Below are 22,200 nucleotides of genomic sequence, written 5' to 3'. Positions count from 1 at the left end.
CAATTACTCTGTAGGGTCCCAGAACACATAATAGACCGATAAAAGTTTTTATCATTTAATGAATTGTCGTTTTCGCAGACTCGCTATTAAGGTCGGTTGATTTGTAGTGTGTATCAGAGAAAAATATCATGTACATGTCACGTGGTTGCATTTGTAATGAGTACTTACGTAATCAGCTTTCATAGGATATGAAAACTCAGTGATCTTATTTCAATAACTTTACAAACTCAGATTGCCCTCGTTGACTCGACCGAAAAGGTGAATATTTCCCCGAAATGTGAAGCTATGCCATCAATCAACAATGACAAGCTTCAAAAAACAAACTCACAAAACGACGTGATTAAAATAATACAACCATGTAGCTGACACCAGGGTATAATCCCCCCAGGAGCCGTACGACCCATTTCGACGATATACTTGGATATTAATTCCGATTATACGGGTAAACATGATATCAATCGAAAATGATTTATGCCAATGATGAATAGATTAATGTAAGGTGATGTTGTTCCTTTCACAGGCAGGTTTGTTACAATAAAACAAATAAGATATTAATATGAAATAACGGCCGTCAATCATAGCCCCACTAGCTGTAACTGTTGATGTATTCTAAAGTCTAAGTCTATTTGCACCATTCCTAAAATTACATTTCGCTTGTTCTACTCAGAAACCTATCGCCAAATTTGATTAGTTTCAACTTGTCAATATAGCAGGTATGTGTAAGGTCTGATTTTATTCTTGAAATATAAATTCCTGTCCGGACCAGAATTCATTCGTCAACAAGTGTACAAAGTGTGTTGTGCTTGCAAGGCTAAAACTCTGTATTTCCTGTCACAGCATAGACCCTCTTCCTCAGTATAAAGCATTTGCTGATCGCATCACCATTTATGAACTTCAGACCTGTTGATATTTATGTATTTTTATCTCCAATATGACCATTGTGCACACACAATCCTAGTCACTTCATTGAATCAGTGTTCCATAGGTATCCAGCATCGTCAAGATAGGCTACAAAGTTTTCAATTCCGAAAGTACGGCTTCCTTCTCACAACATGATTTACATATGCGTTCGTAAAATACTGGAATTCTCTTCGGACTCAATGAAAACTATACATCACGAAAGATTAACGTGTAAAACATAATTAAAAACAAAACCAGTTACGAAATGAATGAATGTACTTCACAGGTTTCCTTCCAGTAGTTGTTGTAAACCTGTTCCTTTGCTGCGCTGATCAATGTGTCCTACTTATTAACTTATTTGTTGTCTAATTCATTGTTTAACGCAGTGTTATGTTATGTTGTGTTGTTATGTTATGTTATGTATGTTATGTTTTGTTATAATGTATCCCCGAGCCAAGGACTAGACTAGTTTAATACAAACCATTTCCGTTGTCCTAATTAGAAAAAAATTAGTAAGTGATACACTATCATTGTTTGCAAATTCCACAAGCTTAATTTGTTTTACTTTCTATTAGTTTATTATCAGCGTTTTCATATGGTAACTTTACATTTTTTTATGATGAAAATAAAAGTACATTTCAGAGGACTGTCGCGCCTTCAAAAGGATTGTCGAGTCTCTACTTAGTTGAATTAATAAATATCGCACTCTTCAGTCGAAAGTTGCATTAGCACTCGACCAGATTCAGGGACAGTACATTTGATTTGATGGGGTGAGGTCAGGTCATCGGTGTAAACTACAGTGAACTCTATGACCTCATTGACCCCTCCTTGTAAGGTCAGAACCACATCGCCAGGAAAGATAGTGATGTCAAGTACTCGTTGAGGTGACATCTTCACCCACTTTGACAGCTCACCAAGAATCAGGACCGTCTTGGAACTGTGAAGGAAGGAAGATTGCAGTTAGAACACGGATTATTTCTCGCATTCAAAACGCGCTATTTATAAAATGACTTTTGGAAGTAGGGTTGTCCCGGGAAAATTATTAGTTTCTGGTTGTCCATGACCAAAAATGCAAATATTCCTGCTTTACAATGCTCACCTTGCTATCCTGAAAAATTTTGAGAGTCGGCACTTTTGAAACAAGGTAGTTCGGGTTACCAGCTACATACGATTTCTTCTCGGCCTTAGAATGCAAAAGCAGTGCACTCTGTACGCTTACCATTTCGCGGTGTGTTTTTGTGAAGTTATGGTAAGAGTAACTTACCCGAATTTGATTTCAGAAACAGAATGCCAAAGTCCAAAGTCAGCTTTACCACATTTGTGTTGGTTCAGTGGATTCTCTTCATCAAATTTCACCAGTGTCTTCACAGGATCCCTGTCACTGAAAGCATAGCTTGAGTACAGCTTTCCAAAGCCAGCTTGTTGTGGTGTGATTGGATAAGGTGTTTTCACATTGACCCACAGTAAAGTACCAAATCTATAACCAGCAATGTCACTGTACGTAGACCACACTTCACCATCCGGTCCTCCAGAGCCGAAAGCTGCCTGCGTCGTCGCGGAGAAAGGAGATACATAAAATTACAGCAATCCGTGTTCAGAATACTAGAAAATGCCAATTAAGTTAGAAATTGAAATGCAGCATGCGACCAAACGATTTTATCATAGAAAACGGATTGCCTTGTCTTCAAAAATATATACTCATCCTTTAGCATTAAGAGGAACTGACTTCGAATGGCAGTCGATAATTAAATACCACGGCTAATTTTCACTTAGCGACATTACAATCTCTTCTGCATGCTCTGTTTGTAATTATTCGTAATCGCTATTACTGTAATCATCGGCGTTTAATGACATCATATATCTTTGCGTTTGCCAACGAATACAGGGCTAATTTACCTGTTTCAACTGTAAATCGATGGCTGTTACAGGTTTTGACGATTTCAGTATCAATCCATCCGTGTTACAGCATCTGCATACAGGAAGCGAAATGTCTTAGGTCAGCTTTCGATTTTCAAATAGACAATGATGATGATGATCATCATCATCATCATGACCATCATCATCATGACCATCATCATCATCACCATCATCGTCGTCGTCATCATCATTATCATCATCATCATCACCATCATCACATCATCATCATCATCATCATCATCATCATCATCACCATCATCATCATCATCATCATCATCATCATCATCATCATCATCATCATCATCATCATCATAATCATCATCATCATCAATGTGTCAATAATTTCATCATAACGGAATCAAACGATCAGAATAGCTGCCTCTACATGTTAATGAATAGATTTAAACACCAGACGGGACAATACCTCATTAAAAGACTTGTATTCGTAAAACCAATTTTATCGCTTGGTCCCACAGGTCCCGTACTCAGAGAAGTGACGACGCTTTGCAGCTCTACGTATGGTTCTGTCTTGTCTATTACAAGGAGAAATATCAAATATAATTAACATTTTACTTTCAGAGTGTTTGTATCGCACTATTCGTTTGTTCTCACAGCTTATCCTTTACTACTTTAACTTGATGGTAAGGATTTGTGCAACGAGTATTCACTCGTGTATGTTGCATAAACGAACTGTTTTTATGAAGATAACCCATGTGTCAAAAGTGACTGTGAGGAATATTTGGTGGAGAGATATTGGCCGCCGATCATTGTCTGTGACACTGAAGAAACTAATGGTTCTCGATCAATACAAACCTGGGTTTACTACGTTTCAACTCAGGTTTACAGAGCAGCATGGATGTCATAAAAGCATGATGGGAAATCTGGTGGTACTGATAATTCGACTTCCGAATCACAATAAAGCAACACGAATAAGTTCAATTATGAACAAAACACGATAAAGAACAATGAACTTTTGTTCTAAGCATGCAATAAAACATGACAAATACTCATAATAAAGTCGGGAGATTTCCCACGTGACATTTCCATGAATCTATGGACTTGTGAAGAGTAAAATCTTCAACATAACAACAACCATCGAAATTGAACGACCAATGAAAAAATCACATGGCATGGAAATCTAGAAATTTCTCCAGGAATATGTTTTAATTTTATTTTTCATGTCGAGCCCATCGATTCTTATGACACTTTAGCGCGCAGGCAAGTGTATGACGGATTTGATGACAAAATATCTTAAAATCAAAACGTGGGATTTCCGCACTACTGGCAGACTATAACGTACAAGTGATTATGTTGACATCTCTAACTGGGCCTCGTTTTACTGAAACTGAATTAAACTGGATTTATGAAAGAAAGCAGCGAAGCTGAATGCATGGCTTCACATTTCCGTTCAAATCAATCAGTTGAATTGTGTCATTATGTGACAAAGTTTACAAATGATGGCCGACAAACACAAACCATTTTCACAGTTCACAAGATCATTTATTCATTCAGGCTTTCTGTTCTGGTTTTTAGCATTTCTGTTTAATAATTTTAACCAAAGAGGATTTAAATTAGACTTTTTCGTTGGTATCTTCCCGCGTTAATGAAGAAACCGAATATATCGATCACCTACGTTTGTATCTTGGGTTTCCTGTTTGCGCGGGAACTGTCCAGAATGTGTCTTTGAAAGGCGCCAAACCCAGAGCGTAGTGCAGGATGGAACTGATCCCGATCTTCCACTGATCATTGCCAGGTTGGTAGTCATCACTGGCTCGTATCTGAAACAAAAATGACGGATTAATATCAAATAAATTGGATATTTAATCGGATGTATTTCGTCCGCAATTCGTCATAACGGTGACACGTCAGTCTTTGAACAGCGGTGTCTGGGGTACCCTAACAGGTTATCTTCAGGAAAAAAGTAGATTGCTGGCATTAAAATTTTAAAACCTTGCATAAAACTAGTATTTTTCACTAACGATTTTTCAGTCTTTAATGCACTGGAGATCGCTTTATCATTAAACTGTCTAGTTCCCCAGTTACAGTTGATGATATGAATAAATACAGATCATATAATTCTCGTTTTGTTGAAAAACTAACCGGAGTTGTACATAAGATGTCGGCGTCTGTCGGTTTTTTACAACAAGAATGACAAGCATCCTTGCTGTGTGCGCAGGTCAACTACATTTAGGTGTTCTTTTTATCAGAGGTGAGTGCATGAGTAATCATTCGCGATCAAAAATTGTAACAGTAAAGCTGAACGAATCAAAAAGTAAATTTCCCATCGTTCAGAACTTATGGGGACTTACTGAATGGCCAATATTCAGAATTACATTCACTCTTTTCGTACACAGTTTTGAATTCCTTACAGTGCACCTAAGGTATGAAGCAGTCATCTTGTAAATGAAAAAAAAACCAGTCGACTGAACCAATGTAGAGTGACCTTTCGCTGAGGTCAAATGATAACCATGGCTGTCTTTCGATATTTCCATCCCTGAAATCGTTGAACTAACACACCTGGGTCACTGATGGTATCTCTACACTTTGCAGGACGTGTCTTGGCATGGGCATACAGTACTGGACTGTCATGTCATTCTTCGACGCTCCGCTTCCCATCTGTAAAAGCCAGTCCCTGGCCACGCTGACATTTTGTAAAGTTGCGTGCATATGCTCGAACTCATGGTTCAGCCAATCCTGTTATTTGGAAATGAAGTATTTATATGATGGAAGCGTCATATGGACAAAATTTAAACTCAAATGATCAAGATTCTTTCGGTTGTGAATCTCTGAGCCAGACTAAGGGATGGACCATTAGATCTTGGGAGGGGGTGGCCAAAAACAGAAAAAAATTTCAAAGCAAACAATTACGGAAAGAAACTTCAGACTAGTTTGCAAAATAAAAAAGATAAAATCAGAACGCAAAAAATGATAAATATGACAGTTTACTTAGAAAAAAATTAGCACATCATGACTCACTTGAAAAAAAAATTCAAAAATTGACAATTGTAGAAAAAATATTCACAATCTGATTTTGACCAACCCACCTCCCAAAATCTGATTGTCCGTTCCTAGTTCAGCAAATGAATAACAGAGTGCAAGCAAGTCTATTCGACATGTTTGCTACAGTTGTATGGCTCTAGGAATATCGTTATTTATCAAACTGCTATATCTGCCTAAACAATATTAAATTAAAGGTCATTAATTATATGAGTTGTGTCATTGAATAGTAAAATATTGCCCGGATGTATATTATCAATGAAAGTAAACAATTCTTGTATATTACCTGCTCATACATGATGAGTTGCCATTCTCTAGACGTAGCCAGTAGATAATCCCAGAATTCCTGAAATGCCAGAGTTCGGTTGAGTACCCATTTGTCAATAAAGAAAACTGGTATGAATTGATATAAATTGCAAAGACATGTCAGGTTATTTTATTAAATTCTCGGCCTGAAGGTAGAACAGATGACTAAGAACAACCCTTGTGACATTCTACACACTTTTCAGACTTTGATCGAATTGTTCCATAACAATAGGCTGATATGTATCCAGTGTGAACACCTAAGCTTGCAACTTCCTGAACCCCCCCAATCCAAAACATTTTACGAAGGACGGAGATTTGAGCTGAGATGAATAAAGTTTGCGTAATATTTACTTCAAAAACTGAAGCTATGGTGTATTCACCATCTATTGTGAGGGAAGACTTTTTTCAACATTCCTTTCATCGGGCTTCAAGTTTCAAAGATGTTATTATACTCCTGGTAGATTTCCCGAGAGCTCTGTTTGGTGTTTTGGTTCAGTGAAGATGTCCTTTACTAATTGAGCGCTTCCAGCGATGTCCTATTCATACAGGTTTTCCATTAGGAAATTACAAAGCATGCAGATAACGATACGAATCAACCTCTTACCGCATCCTGAGGAATAGAATGGCCGTCATCTCTCTCTACGATGAAATTATATTTTCCACCATTCACCTTTGCATAAACAGCCGTGTATGTCCTTTCAAAAGAAAAAGACAATTAACACTGATGCATCGATATATCGATTGATTGATTGATGACTATGGTCGATGGGACGATATAGGTCAAACGGTACTGCTTTTGATTATTATTCCTCGAAGATTCTATTTAATTACTCCATATCACCTGCGAAGACTAACTAAAAGCGACCTCAGCGAGTGCGAAACAGTACCAGTGCTCTTGATAGTTGATCATACAAATGTATTCTATTCCATTCGTGAGTAGACTAAAAGATTAAGTCGTGTATAGGTCTCCACAAACTCCAACCCCAACCTTCGGGTTTGAATTTGCGGAGACCCATACACGAGAGAATCTTTCAGTCTAATTCAAAGGGTAATCCGGCGCAACGATGAGTAAAACACAACACGTTTTGAAAACTATCCAGAGGCGTGCTGGAAAGACATTGTGACACGCTCTGTGGCAATAAGGCGGTAAGATGTGATGTATTATATTGGTTATCAACTTACCACCATCTGTTATGTGCAGCAATCGGGAGTTGTGTCTTTTTGGACAAGTATCTGGAAAAAATCACCATCAAATTAAAACACTCTTGAATATTCTTAGTTCATGGATTCGGATAGCCTTATGGGCACATCATCACTGTGATTGGCCGCTTATCTTCCCATCAAAATATTATTTTGACCACCTGACAACGGTCAATATCCAAATTACCAACACAGGTCATTGTCAGTAACATAATGTGAGATCTATGAGTACATGTTTATCCATCGGTGTTGAATCGGCCACTTTCATGCCCCCTGTGTGACCCTTACATCCTGGCATTGGTATGAGTTTGCTATTTTGAGTTCAAATTATGCAACGGCCAACCATACCATATACTTTATTCACTCAAAGTCATTTTAAAACAAAAAATTGTAATTTTTTTCTTTTACAAATGGGAGAAAAGTTTATGTTGTATGATGCCATGCCATAAAAATGTCAGGATGTAACTCAGGGGTCGTTGAAGTGGCCTATTGAATGCGTTTTGGACACATCTCAAGCATACTTAGGACAACTAAACTGTATTTGCTCTGTATACACTTCATTGCAACCTCCAAACACCTCAGTGACTTACAAGGAGCTAGGAATTTATGAACACTTTTACGCTACATCATCGAAGAAACAGAAGTTATGAATCTAATGTAACATACTGTAGCCCGTTTGGAAAGATATCCGGTCTCGCTGTCCAGTTTTTCACGCCACCGTTTAAACCTTTATAGTACCACCACGAATCAATCTGCATATATCTGAAATTGAACCACGAAATCAAAACCTACAGTATGTATATCCATGGAAACTAAATTGTACGTACTATGAATACAAACATAAGGTAAAGCCTATATACGTACAAACATGACATTAAAGTAAATGTGCACATCAAATATATAATAACATAGAACATAATCTAAGAGAATAGGTTTATCGATTCCATGCGAATTAGTTTTTAAATTTGAAAATTTATTGCCGAGGAAAAATGGGAGAAGTGACGTCACCTGTATGGTATACTCAGCGAGTCTGCGTAGTTCTTAACATCTATCAAGGTGTCTTCGTAATTCTTGTCGGGTTCGGTGTTGTAGTAGTAGTACGCGCCTGAAATGTAAAGTTAGATCTCTCATTGAGCGATGAAGATGGGTCATGGCGGCTTTTGAACTGGCTCCCACGTAAATCGCCCTCATCAAAATCCAACGTGGAACGAGATAGATTACTGGTAATCCTCTGTAGCCGAAGATGGTACTATTTATGCGTCTCATGCGAGCTGACTTCTTGATGGAAACATATTATTTAAAAGAAAGCTAAAGTAGGGAGCGACGGGTTAGATAGTTTAGGAGAGAGTGATATCGGTCACTTGAGGAAATTTGATCGTATTTCTATATCCTACATCATTTATAGTACGTATATTGCGATGATAAATCGCCTACCGTTATCAGTCCAGTATCCGAGGTAGTTGACCGTGAAATCTGACTTCATTAAATGTTTCTGTTTCCCATATTTCGTCATCAATGCGTCTCCAAAACCAAGGATTGCCTAAAAGCGAAGGCAGACTTGTCGTGATTTACAGCGCAAATTTACATTGTATGCGTGGAAGATTTTATGAACTTTGAGATCGAGAATATGTTAATTACGTGTGGCTGCCTCTGCCAAATGAAATACTCAGAAGCGAACGGGGAAGACATAAAGACAGGAACGACGCAAAGACATTATCAATGTTAGTCAACCTGCCGTTACATTTTGTCTGATTTATGGATCTCTAGCTTTGAGTCGTAAGACTTGTCAAACAACAGATGCATGACTTGAATACGTGTGTCAGGAAATGCATCGATAGTCATACACCAATATCTAATGAAATTGATACAAGGGAGGGTTTGTTGATCTGACGGAATCATAGATATTGACAAATCGTGGAAAAGTTATAGGAAATAGACCGTAGAATGTGACCATGATTTCACTAGCACATTTGCTCATTATGTGAATCATATGTTTATCTGTTATGTTAGTGCCACACGATATATATTTGTTGACGTATTTACTAATACTCCTGAGGAGGAAACAGGGAAGAAATTTCGACTCTACCTCGTTTATTCCTTTCCCATAATACACCGCTGTTCGGAAGCGGAAGCTAGCTGGGATGTGATCGATACTGCCGATGAGTCCGTAGTTCAGAACGCCATCAAGCAATTGCACTGACCCGACCATGAACTCGGCAAAAGGAGAAATCACCATGGTGTTCAGCGTTTTGTCGAATATTGCCAATGGACCACCATATAGACCGAAGTTGATTTCAGTCGTTCCATCAGCAAACCTTCAGTACACACGAGAGATTAAAAAATATTCTTATGAACTAAATGAAGTTACGTGTTTAGACGAAGGCAGTATTAAGCTTACTAGAGTTTGGAGTGTGTGATCGATAGAAACATTAAAGGACGTTGGAAAATATCAATTTCCATCACACTATGCATATATGGTTTTGAAGTATTTCATGGGACGAATTAACGAAAAGTTCATGTTTTCGAGTTCGTTTTTCTCAAATGCAGCATTTTAACTTTTTCCTCGAATTTCCTCTGAGGGGCTACATTGTTAATGATGTGAATAATATGTTAAAGACTGGGTGATAAGCTGAGTGGAATGTTTTCCACAAAATCAAAGCTAGTGACTACACTCAATTATAAATCAACATAGAGTGGAACAGCCTCACCTTGGCGGATAACCCGTCTATGTATGTTTGGGACTCAAATAACGGCTACGTCAAACTGACATAACCCACTTTCGATGAAAAATATATGAACTAACATTCCAAGTTTTGTATCTCTCAGGAATAGTCCACCATAAGACATATATCCCCTATCTCCCTTCTGTCCTTCCACTTTAAACGCCGGGAAAGCTGTGCACACGCCGTCGGGAAAACCAATATTCGTACCCTCAAGAGTATCTGGGAAGTTCTGAAGTAGAAGAATCGTGGTAAGAATACTTTATCGAGATGAGTGGAGCATGCAATTCATCAATCGTGGGGGTGTTTTTTGTTCCGCTCTCAATAATCATGGAAGCATACTCTATTGGTGCATGCAGTCAGTCTCTTAAATGACAGAAAGAAAGCTATACATTACCATTTTTTTTCTTATATTACTCACTATATAATATTACTGACTATTCTGGATGCCCACTAATCACGTTGAATTTTAAACAATGAAATTGACCTAAGACGTTTCGTCAGAACATTGAGAACAAATGCGATTATCACATGGAAACTGAACTTAATTTATTCATCTTAACTCCATAATCAAGGGACGAAGTTTTTGGACATGTAGCTACCTAAGATTCTTTGTTTTAGTAATTTTAGTATACTCTGTGGGATAACCTGAAAATGAGTAACTACGTTGAATATTGGATTAAAAATTACGCAGTGTCATAAAATCGACGAGGCAAATAATGTCAAGTTAAAATTTGTTGGACACCTGTAAATTTAGACTTTCTGAACGAAACTCACTTGTTCATAGACGATCAGCGGAAGGTCACTGTACGTCTTAACTACAGTTTTTATTTCCTTCTGTCCAGTTTTTGTATAAGGTTTCCAAACCATGGCGACATACTGAAATTTACCCAACACATCTCTACCATCACCGCTGCTTGTGCTTGTCAAGTTCAGTGAACCGTCGGAGCTGTACCTTGTACCGTCGATGAAGAAGAATGTCTTGGCACTGTTCAGCCATACAGTGTTGTTGATTAGGACGGCATGCCGACCGTCATTGGAGACATGAGTACTCAGTCCGTCGGTCGAGTTGAAGTCGTACGCTTTACATACAGCACCTGCAACAGGACAACATCAAGATAATACGATTGGAACTAATTTGGGATAATTGGATTTTCACAATTTTTGAATTTCTCAAAAATGTTAGGTGTCGTATTGCTAAATATTGCAACATTACAAATTACTCACAAAAGCAAGTGTGTAATGTAAAAAGAAAAGCAGATGAGATTACATTTGTAGATTAAATTGGCATTACTTCACCATCCAATTATCCCAAATTAGTTCCAATCGTGTTAGATACAAGTAGAACGCAAATAGTCCAAAATCGACTCGACAATATATCATGTGGGTAGCACTGTCAAGAGCTTCCATTCTGAGCTTTATGTAGCGCTTTTGGGTCTTTTTTACGTCTTCACTTTATTTCCATTCCCCGTAGGGAGCTCGAATATTCTCCTTGCATGAAATCAACGTACGTACACGTGTAGATCTGTGGGGATTTTGCGTGATACAGAGTTGAGATTTGGCTAAATATCGATGGCACAGTAAACAACGCATGCGCCGATGTGATATATGCATCTATCACCTGACACAAACATGGCGATATCTAGCTGAGGTCACGAAGGTGACGGTCACCTTTGATCATTTTACACGCCCACATTTTCGGACGCAGGTCGAACTCATACAATCTTGTACCATCAGGAGATCTTAAGAAGTGTGCAGCAAAAAGAATCTGTCTTTACGATCTGTGGGCGATAGTTCATATGGTTTACATACAGGTGTCTCATCCCACTGTAAGGACACTTTTCGGCGAGAGATTGCTTACGTAATTGATATTTGATATGTGTTACTCACAGGGGCGAATACTGACCATGGTCATCTTTAAAAAGGCACCATACGATATACCTATACAATTATAGTTCAGAAAAGTGACACATAAAACGTTATGAAAATGCATGAATACTTACTTTGTAGGATTACACCAAGTAGGAGTGATAATACAAAACACCTGAGGAGATGACCCGCCATACTGCACTCTTTCAAGCTCTGGTGATTGTTTATTTATAAAATGAACTTCTGATAATCGAAAAACACGCGCTGTGCTGCCCCCAACCTGCCAGACTCTCTGAGCATTTGTTTCTATGACCCTTCGTTGATAGTTCACGCATAAAGTTCCACTATAAATGCAAAGACTGCAGTGAGTAGTGTGCACGATGAAAATGGAAACCAGATCATTCGTGGACCATGTCTTGCACTGTGTTACATGTAAGTGAAGTCTTCAAGTCAAGAGTATTAAATCAGTTCTATATCATGAAATCTCTTTCTTGATAATGCGCACAATAGTGAGACACCTTGGAGGTAAACGGCACAGCATGGTGGTCATTTCATACCGACGAATAATATCTATGAGAATCATGGTCGTGCAGACCCACAGAGGTGTCTGTAAGAGACAGCCTACACTGCGATACGACAAGAGCATCTCTGGACTTTGGCAGACGAAATGCAGGTGGCTCATCATGTTTAGTTGTAACAATCCTGGATTGTTAGAATTGAACCTCAGACGTTTGGTTACTTTATGTATCGCCGAATTATACTAAAATGCCAACTCGGAGTGGCAACCATTTGAAAGACGTCACGTAAAACATTTTTTATTCACACTTACTGAACTTGGTCTGATTGTAAAACAAAGCTTCAGTTTTATAGATAATAGCAAAAGATAATAGGTTGATGTCGGATGCATAAAGATGTTTGCATGATAGCAAGTACAATAATTGTGCCTTTTTTAATTATTTCTAAATATCGCAGATAATCCATACTCTTCATTTAGAGAAAAATGAATCAACTTGGCCCGGCTGAAGGGATGAACGGTACAGTCAACACATTTGTCATTTGAGTCGAGAAATTATATTCTTTTTATTGCATGGGTTGAAAGGCATCAAATGATTACAGCAAAATGCTTTCACTTGCTATGAAAGTAAACGGCTGAATTATGGTCGCTTAGCAACAGGAGCGTTGTTTACACAACATCTTTGGAAGTAATGCAAGAAAAGCAGTGGCGTACATTGAACTTTAAAAAACGCAGAAGAGAATTAGAACGGTAAAGCCATTTCTCGATTATGTCTCACAAACTTTGCCAGAATAACTGACACTGCTCATTAGCAAGGTGTCTTCAGTACGGATGGCACTGTTCATTAGAGAGGTGCATCTGTAATCTTCCAGATTCAGGGACAGTACATTTAATTTGATGGGGTGTGGTCAGGTCATCGGTGTAGACTACAGTGAACTCTATGACCTCATTGACCCCTCCTTGTAAGTTGATGATGACGTCACCGGTGTAGGTCACTATGTCGAGTACTCGTTGTGGCGACATCTTCACCCATTTGGCCAACTCACCAAGGATCAATACCTTCCTTGAACTGTCATTATGAAAAAATTAAAAAAGAGTTCAAATTATAAGAGAGACAACGACAAGATACTCTGTAAAATTAATTATTTTCATACTGCATTAAGATCGGGATTGAGGTAAAATTCCTCGACTGTGAGGTGTGATCTTACGAGAATTTGTAAAACGTGACAACGAAATCCTCAAGCGTTTGGAAGTTATCAACTTCTCACCAAAGAAAATATATCTTTTAAAATGGTACTGTTCATTCAGTTGAAATTTCTTCGGAATGACTTTAAACTTGCTTACCTCCCGGGAATGGTAATTTCAGGAGTAGTATGCCAAAGTCCAAAGTCAGCTTTACCACATTTGTGTTGGTTCAGTGGATTTTCTTCATCAAATTTCACCAGTGTCTTCACAGGATCCCTGTCACTGAAAGCATAGTTTGAGGGCAGCTTTCCAAAGCCAGCTTGTTGTGGTGTGATTGGGTAAGGTGTTTCCACATTGACCCACAGTAAAGTACCAAATCTATAACTAGCAATGTCACTGTACGTAGACCACACTTCACCATCCGGCCCGCCGCTGCCTAGCGAGTGCTACAGAGGAAAGCCTTGCTTAATAGAATGAAGGTTTATAAATATCCCCCTCTCTTCTTTTGTGTGCCATCATTAATCATTACAATAACCTTCAAAAGCACACACCTCCGTCGTCATCAGCACGAATTTCGTCGTTCAATCAGCAATTATGATCAAAAAGCAATTCGTTGTCACTATAAGAATATTAATTTGAAAACATTTCGAGACTCCAGTGTGGCAATGCAGACATGCGCAAAAGCATGATCATTTGTGGAGGGACTGTGGCAAAAGAGATTGTAATTATCATCATTAAATTTGTCGCCCACTTCTTGTGAAATGCAGTCGCAATCGACGTAACTATAGTAACTTACCTGCAAAATCTGCAAATCGATTGATGTTGCGGGTCGTGAAGGTTTGAGCAGCATACCATCTGTATTGCACGACCTAGACGGAACGTTTAATCACAAACGTATTTCATTGACTGCCTTCATTGCCTTTAAGTAGACACTATAAAATCCGCGATATTTTCCATGGCAACATTCAGATTTGAGCAAGATTGGCCGAACTATTGTCTAGAAATCGGTGCACAAAGTGGTACGTATGTCGGGCGCAAGCCATAATATCGGTACGGTAAATTGATAAAGAGGACAAAGGTATCATGAAACTTTAGATTCGGAGAAAAGATTATTCAAAACAAATGCTGTCGCGTTCTTTCTTTCATTGCCATAAAGCTCACTTTTGTATATGTAACCTGATAGTCTCAATGACACCGAATTAATGACATGCTAGATAAAAATATTAAATAACAGGCGCACTATGTACCCGAAAAGCAGTTCCCAATCTTGGTCGTTAAAACAGAATTTCTTAGGCCTCCCCCCATAGCTTTAGGAAGCAAAGGGGTCCCCTAGGCTTTGTCGATTTGTAAAATTGGTCAGTGTGGGCCCAGTATTCAACAGTCTTGTGTAATAACGAAATAATTACCTCATTATCAAAGAGACGTTGGAGTATTTGATCTTGTCACTAGGTCCTACTGGTCCTGTGCTTAAAGTTGACACGACAGCCTGCAATTCATTGTATGGTTCTCTGGCATCTATAATTTACACAACAAATAAAAGCATCTTCATACACTGACATTAACCTGCTTCACTCAATTTTTGAATGTAAAAGTATGTTGGCCTAAGGTAGTATGCGCCTTCAAAGTGAAAGACTTAAACTTTTGCTCAAACTTTCCTTAATGAAACTTTCAGCCATTCTCTTACTAAATCAAGAATAAAAATCGGGGGTCACCCAGCAAATTTTGGTACTAGAGAAACAAATAACCCAAGATTTACCGATATTTAAAATTCAAAATGGCCGCCATCCCTGTGTTAACTCTATGGAGAAAAGTATGACATTCAGTTTTTGAAAAACTAAGACGGTGAAAAGTTTTCTCACACCACGAGCTTTAAAATGAACCCCAACAAGTGGTATATCAGACGAGAATTATAAAAGTTTGAGAGTCCGAATATCTGTCCCCTAGGTGAGATCCACCTTAAACACACTAAGGGAAATGAACTTTTCCAAACACCAGAAAATCGTGACGTTTTAGATAGTGTTACGCTGAAGTTGATGTATTTACGGTATACTCACGATACTTATTGCCTGGTTGGTCAGTTGTTGTCCAGAACGTGTCTTTGAAAGGAGCCAGGCCTACAGCGTGGTTAAGAATGGAACTGATGCCAATTTTCCATTGGTCGTTGCCTGCCTTGTAGTCGCCACTGGCCCTAACCTAGACGGGAAACCAGATCATCAAATAGCCTATAATCACAAAGCTGTGTATTTCTCTTTTACGGGTTCACTTCTACTGTTCCATGAATGACTTTGGTTGTTGAATGATCGCCTAATCAATCTTAATAATGGTGTCCGAGTAATGTTACCAATTAAATATCCTATTTGGAGCAAAATAATGACCAAAGTACTCTGATTGTCTACAACATTATCACGTTGTTTGCTGTACACTTTCAGAACTTTCAAAGTAATCGATAGACTATGTGCAATAATCCCAACAACGAGGATAATGTTTTCACTTTCTATACCATAGGCGTTATAGATGCAATGTCAGAATTATGCATACTATACGTGAGTACAACGAACCGTCACAACTGATGGTATTTCAACGCTCTGTAGAATATGCCTTGCCATCGGCATGCAATATAGAATTGTGATGTCATTCATGGCCGCTCCTTGACCCATTTGAATCAGCCAGTTTCTTCCCACGGAAACATTCTGTAGAGTTGCGTGCATGTGTTCAAATTCGTTGTTCAACCAATCCTACAGAAAAAAAACGAATCTGACGTTTATTGTTGTACAAAATTTCCCGGATTCGACTCCCAGGTGATAATTGTACTTGGTTCATTAATATTTGACCACCTTCATAGTCGTCGTTGTTTCCCTTTGTAAAGATAAAGGCATGACGTCAGAGAATCTCCGTGACGTCAGTCAACTTCCATTAAAATGAATTCAAATGTCACGACGTTCATATTTTTTGTCTCTGTGTATACAACTCATCATCATGATGCTATTATTGTTCAACAAATATAGTCATTCACACATTTCCAAAGAGCATACAATAATTATACTAAGTCAATCATAAATATCCCAAATTAAAAGACAATTGCATCAGCAGACATTGGGGAATGTTTAACGATTAATACAAAATGACTTCCGCAACCGACGAGCCTGTGACGTATATTCAACAGATCGCACTTACCTGTTCGTAGAGAATCAGTCCCCATTCCCTAGACGTACTCATCAAATAGTTCCAAAATTCCTGTAATTAAGTGAAGAGGTAAAATTAAAATGTCGTGAAAATATTTCAACGATTGCCAATATCAACGGTACGGAGCTGTTTTCTATTCTCAAATAAGATGTAACCGCGGTCTTACCGCATCTTGAGGTATGGCATATCCAACATCTTTCTCCACGATGAAATTCCACCGGCCGCCGTTCACTTTGGCGTAGTCTGTTGTGGCCGTCCTGACAACGGAAATAATGGAATTTTAATATCCGCGTTCAAATACTGGAGTGAACATGAAATCTAGCGCTGATCCAAATGTAAAAATGAGTGATAGTGAAAAAGCACAGATACTATAGCAGCTATTTAAAATCTTCATGTCCGAGTTGCGCCATTATTTTAGCTGTGATTTTCGATCTACTTTACATTCTTGCATACCTAAAGACCTACATGCATACATAATGAGTCAGTAGCAGACTGCATGAGACTTACCACCATCGATTATGAGCGCTCATTGGAAGATCGATCTTGTCGTATAGGTACCTAATGAGGGAATGACAGTAACAAATCAACTTCTGACGCGATATGATTTGTGTATCATTTCCTGATACACAAGTACTCAAGTCTGATCTTCTCAATTTTTTTCGAAGTGGAGAATAAGGCATTGTGTAGTTCTACATTTAGTATGCTGTTATTCTAAACCGATCACTGTCACCCGTTTTTTGCCGAATTGTTTTCCTGTTTTCTGTTGTCCTGGTATACCTCTTACCAGAATTTATGTTTGGTAATATTTGCTTTGTTGACTTACTGCATTCCATGTGGGAAGACATCCGGCATTGCCGTCCAGTTCTTACAGCCGCCGTTGTCACCCTTGAAATACCAGAACGAGTCCAACTGGAAATACCTTGAAGCGGAAAAAGTGAGAAAGGAAAAGAAATATCAGTGCAACTCAGCAGATCATTGTACTTGGTGACGGTTATCCGAACAAATGTTGTTTGGCACAGTAGTTTTCTGAAAAAACATACCCTTCTAAAACCATTTCATTACAATTTTAATGTACATTTGATAAAGGCAGTACATTACCGATAGGGAATACCAGCAGAGTCGGTGTACACTTTGACGTCTAGCATTGTCTCTTCATAATTCTTGCCTGGTTCGGTATTGTAATAGTAGAACGCACCTACAACACGAAAAGACGATTCGCAAAATAGAAATAGGAGCTCAATTGTCTAAGAAACTCAAAATGACATGTATAATCTTGCAGTTGAAAAAAACCCCAAAATTTGCTGTTTCGGTTAAACAATACAATTAGTAGACTGACTTGTCAAACCACAGGTATCTTCAATAGGTTAATTTTTGCGACAGATGTCGGCGAACCAGATCACAAGCAAAAGATAATGTCAGTTTAAGTCCAATTATGGTTATTGTTCAAAAGTGTGTAATTGCTTTTGCAAATACCTCCATCAGTCCAATATCCGATGTAATTCAGAGCAAAGGCAGTATCCCTTAAGGCACCTTGTTTTCCATAATATTTTCTCAAACTTTCTCCCATGCCATGGATTGCCTGTCAAGAGATGAATCGTATTATGGTAGTATGCGCCTCAAAACTGAAAGACTTAAACTTTTGCTCAGACTTTCCTCAGTGAATCTTTCAACCATTCTCTCACCAAATCAGGAATAAAAATAAGGAATCACAGTGCAAGTGCAAAGTGTGGTACATGAGAAATAAATTACATTTCATTTACCGATATATGGAATTCAAATTCCTGTGTTAACTCCATGTGAAAAATTAAATTTTAGATTTTCGAAAAACTAAGACAGTGTACATTTTTCTTACACCAAGAGTTTTAAAACGAGCCCCTAAAGTTGTAGACTAGAAAAGTATTACAAAAATTTGAGAGGCCGAATATCCGTTTGAGGCGCACTTTACGTTAAAACGCCAATACCATGACTATCTGTCTTTCGTTTGAATCCACGATATCATGGGAGAAAACTGATTTCAAGTGAAGGAAACGATTATTGCAGCTCCTTATCATGATAATATAACATCATATATCCAGTATGAGATTTCGAAAAACTTCCGGAATCGGCCTTTAAAGTTGGCAGATTCTGGAAGAGAAGTGCTTGTGCGCACATAAAGTGACTTTGCACAAAATTTGTGACATGTTCGAATCTTCTTCACACCTTATTGATGCCGTCAGCATAGTAAACAATAGTCTGGAAGTTGAAATCTGCTGGTATCTGAGTTATACTGCCCATTAGGCCATAATTAATAGTCCCGTCCATTAACTGCATGGACCCTGCCATGAATTCGCTGAAGCTTGAGATGACCACCGTATTAAGAGACTTGTCAAAGATTGCCAGGGGCCCACCGTAAAGACCAAAGTTGATGTTGCCGGCTCCTTCCTTCCACCTGAAAAAATAGATACGAGTCTTTCCTGATATATGTAAACTGGGTGATGGCATTTCGTTTTTGTTTAGTATGCTCCCTTTCGTTTCAATGCATTCAAGGCGTAACTTCAGTTCTGGTTTCACGCTCAAGAGAACATTATTTGAGGTTTCGAAGAAATAATCGTGCAAAGAAAAGCACCATCGTAACCTTGCCGTGATTAAGTCGAGTTTAAATCTTTTCGCGATTCATCTATCACTGGTAGAGGTGACAATTTTTCATTCTAATTTATTTTTCTTATGTTACATGTAGAGGCGAAATAAAACCAAAGTAAGCTTTATCCATAACAAGCTGTAAAATCATACATACTGTCCAATTTTGGTATCATCCAGGAAAGTGCCGCCATACGATACATAACCTTTCGTCCCCTTTTTGCCTTCAACTCTGAACGCCGGCCAAGATGTACAAACACCTTCAGAAAACTCGATGCTCGTTCCTGCGAGAGTTTGAGGATAATACTGCAAAGGAAACATGGAAAGTAGAATACAGAGACATTTTAAAATATTATCCAAATGCTCTTGTCATATCATCTGAAATCTTTCACGGACCACTAGATGTTCATGTGCCCACATAGACATTTCACAGTGAAACACCGACATGATATATTGCAGGGTTTACCTGTGAAAACACGATGGCTGCAAGATCCTTGTACGCCCTCACTTCTGTTACAATTTTCTTACTTCCAGACTTGGCGTCAGCTTGCCAATTCAGAGTCCAAAACTCAAAGGCCCCTAAAACATCCGCTCCCTGGCGTACATTACTGATGTTCAACAGCTTGAGGTTTCCTGGGCTGGAAAACTTTGCGCCATCAACAAAGAAAAATGTTGGGGCGCTGTTCAACCAGATCTCACCGTTGATGGCGATAGAATACTGACCATCGGTTCTGAGATCTACCTCTAGGCCATTGGAAGTCCTCAAGGAGTACGCACTCCCGACACCTGCATGTAATAGCAAAATATGTTTACTCCATTATAATGTGTGTTTTCGCATTAATTTCATATGAATTCAATTTCCGATAAAAAAATGCTATGTTTACCAATATCGGTCATGTGGTCACGTAGTTATCATGTCACTTTGATAACGGTGTCATCAAAAGGCCGTGGGGTAAGATCTGACCCGTCCGTTGACAGGAAGGTCATCGGTCGAGACGAGGAGAGACTGGAAGTTTACAGTTATTTACACTTTGCAACTCACAACAACTCTCTGATCACGCTTACGAATATCATTGTGATAGTTCGTGGCCTTTCGAAAAAAATACCCCGTAGAAATGTGTCGACAAACCGTGGTTGTTGACCTGACCTCATTAGCGTACAACAGCTCTTTTCCAAATGGCAAAAATACAAGGGGGATGTATACAGAAGCAGCATTCTATTTCAATAGTTTCGAAAACGTCAGTCGAGAATAATAATATCTAATATATGCTCTCCAAATTTCGAAAGTAAAATTCAAGAATCAGAAAACGGAAGAACACGGGAAACATTAACACTTAATGCATGCTACAAGCAAATAAACATCCAGGGGCGGACAGGGACGGACGCTGACCCTTGGACATCGCTGTACAGTAACATTTTAGGTCATTCCCACAGTCCGATACGCCCCTTTTTATCCTTCCCACATTCCAACCTTTGGTAGTCTATGTTAATACAGGGCAGAATCGCTAAAAAAAAGGAAGATGGATAATTATTGTCGTGGTAACAACTTTTAATTATTGTTACAAAAGTATAAGAATGCAGATATTCTTCGTTTCAACTATCAATTGTATATAACGTACAAACTATTCTGGTGATTTTGTTTCTATACGCTGATTTATTATGCAGACAAGAGGCAGGTATTTGATGTTACGACACTAAATTGAATACACTTACCAATCACTGTGGAGAGTATGATGACAAATCGTGGAAGCCTCAATGAAATCATTGTATTTGATTCACGTGGCGTATCTGCTGCTACAGCAAGCAGGAGTACCAATATTCAGCGACTGTTGAACGCCGATCAAAGATCAACAAAACACTGTTTTTGTTTTTTAACCCCGGGTCGAGTTTTAAGCCACGCGAATCTCTCGGCAGAAATCCATTGATTATGACCACCAGTATTCAGAGAAGAGGGAGCAAAACCTCTGAATCAAGAACGTCATACAAGTATTCAGAGAAGAGGGAGCAAAACCTCTGAATCAAGAACGTCAATGCATGAAATGTCCGGCATTTTTTCCAGCTCTACAAAATAGGGAAGGTTGCTGTACACCCTGAAACGTTTTGAACTCACTTGTCGTCGTTTGTATCGGAGACCTGAAACCTTTTTCCTTATTACAAGCTCTCACTTCCTTCCATTCGCAAGACAGAAACTTGGCAGCTGAATTTCCCGCTCAGTGTTTACAGTTCTGCTAATATTGTTTCAGTCTATAACATAGCACAACCAAATATGAACTGAAAATGCTCACGTGTTTCAGTATATATTGCATTTGTCTGTGAATTTAAATTTTGCCACATGTTTGCAACTTCATTGATAGTGTTATGATCAATATCATGAATAATATTCACCACAGATTAATTCCAAAGGTCATTAAGTGTATAAATATATAATTAGCTGAAATAAAGATACTAAATTTCTTTGACTGCTGTCATTGTATCACCACTCTATAGCAAGTGGAATTGCCTTTGGTCAAGTCCTTCAAGCTATGTATGCCAAAATGTGAAAGCTCATTACATATACAAATTGTAAATTAGCTGACATGAAAATGCAAAATATGTTTCACTTATACAACATAATATTCTCATCAATATATATAGCAAATTTCATATACTTTTTTAGAGTTCCCCCAGTCTTATATCCCTAATTGGGAAAGTTAGTTAAATATGCAAATTAGTAACTTGCTGATGTAAAAATGCTAAGCAACTTTCATTAATATTTTATCATATTTCTTCAATGTACATAGCAGGTTTCACCGA

General features: G+C 38.4%; 2 protein-coding genes across 2 annotated transcripts; both read right to left on the bottom strand.

Moving 5' to 3' along the window:
* Nucleotides 1-1,455: 1,455 nt before the first annotated feature.
* On the bottom strand, nt 1,456-12,157 carry LOC139149042 (uncharacterized). Its single transcript, XM_070720550.1, has 16 exons — nt 12,044-12,157; nt 10,818-11,137; nt 10,124-10,272; nt 9,407-9,635; nt 8,755-8,860; nt 8,329-8,425; nt 7,987-8,082; nt 7,303-7,353; nt 6,725-6,815; nt 6,101-6,160; nt 5,335-5,511; nt 4,451-4,595; nt 3,242-3,350; nt 2,797-2,869; nt 2,165-2,445; nt 1,456-1,837 (listed from the first exon to the last, which is right to left on the bottom strand). Exons 1-16 carry the CDS (start codon nt 12,102-12,104, stop codon nt 1,591-1,593), a joined length of 2,292 nt encoding a protein of 763 aa, XP_070576651.1. The 5' UTR covers nt 12,105-12,157; the 3' UTR covers nt 1,456-1,590.
* An 800-nt stretch (nt 12,158-12,957) lies between these two features.
* On the bottom strand, nt 12,958-21,542 carry LOC139149041 (uncharacterized). Its single transcript, XM_070720549.1, has 16 exons — nt 21,121-21,542; nt 19,874-20,193; nt 19,565-19,713; nt 18,991-19,219; nt 18,265-18,370; nt 17,890-17,986; nt 17,615-17,710; nt 17,299-17,349; nt 16,958-17,048; nt 16,783-16,842; nt 16,167-16,343; nt 15,663-15,801; nt 15,015-15,123; nt 14,405-14,477; nt 13,768-14,054; nt 12,958-13,492 (listed from the first exon to the last, which is right to left on the bottom strand). The coding sequence occupies exons 1-16, from the start codon at nt 21,170-21,172 to the stop codon at nt 13,246-13,248; spliced, it is 2,283 nt and encodes a 760-aa protein (XP_070576650.1). The 5' UTR covers nt 21,173-21,542; the 3' UTR covers nt 12,958-13,245.
* Nucleotides 21,543-22,200: the final 658 nt, after the last annotated feature.

This window comes from Ptychodera flava, chromosome 14 (genome assembly GCF_041260155.1).
Source record: "Ptychodera flava strain L36383 chromosome 14, AS_Pfla_20210202, whole genome shotgun sequence".
NCBI classification, from domain to species: Eukaryota; Metazoa; Hemichordata; class Enteropneusta; family Ptychoderidae; genus Ptychodera; species Ptychodera flava.
Note: the sequence above shows the minus strand (reverse complement) of the source record. Positions and strands in the feature narration are given on the sequence as shown.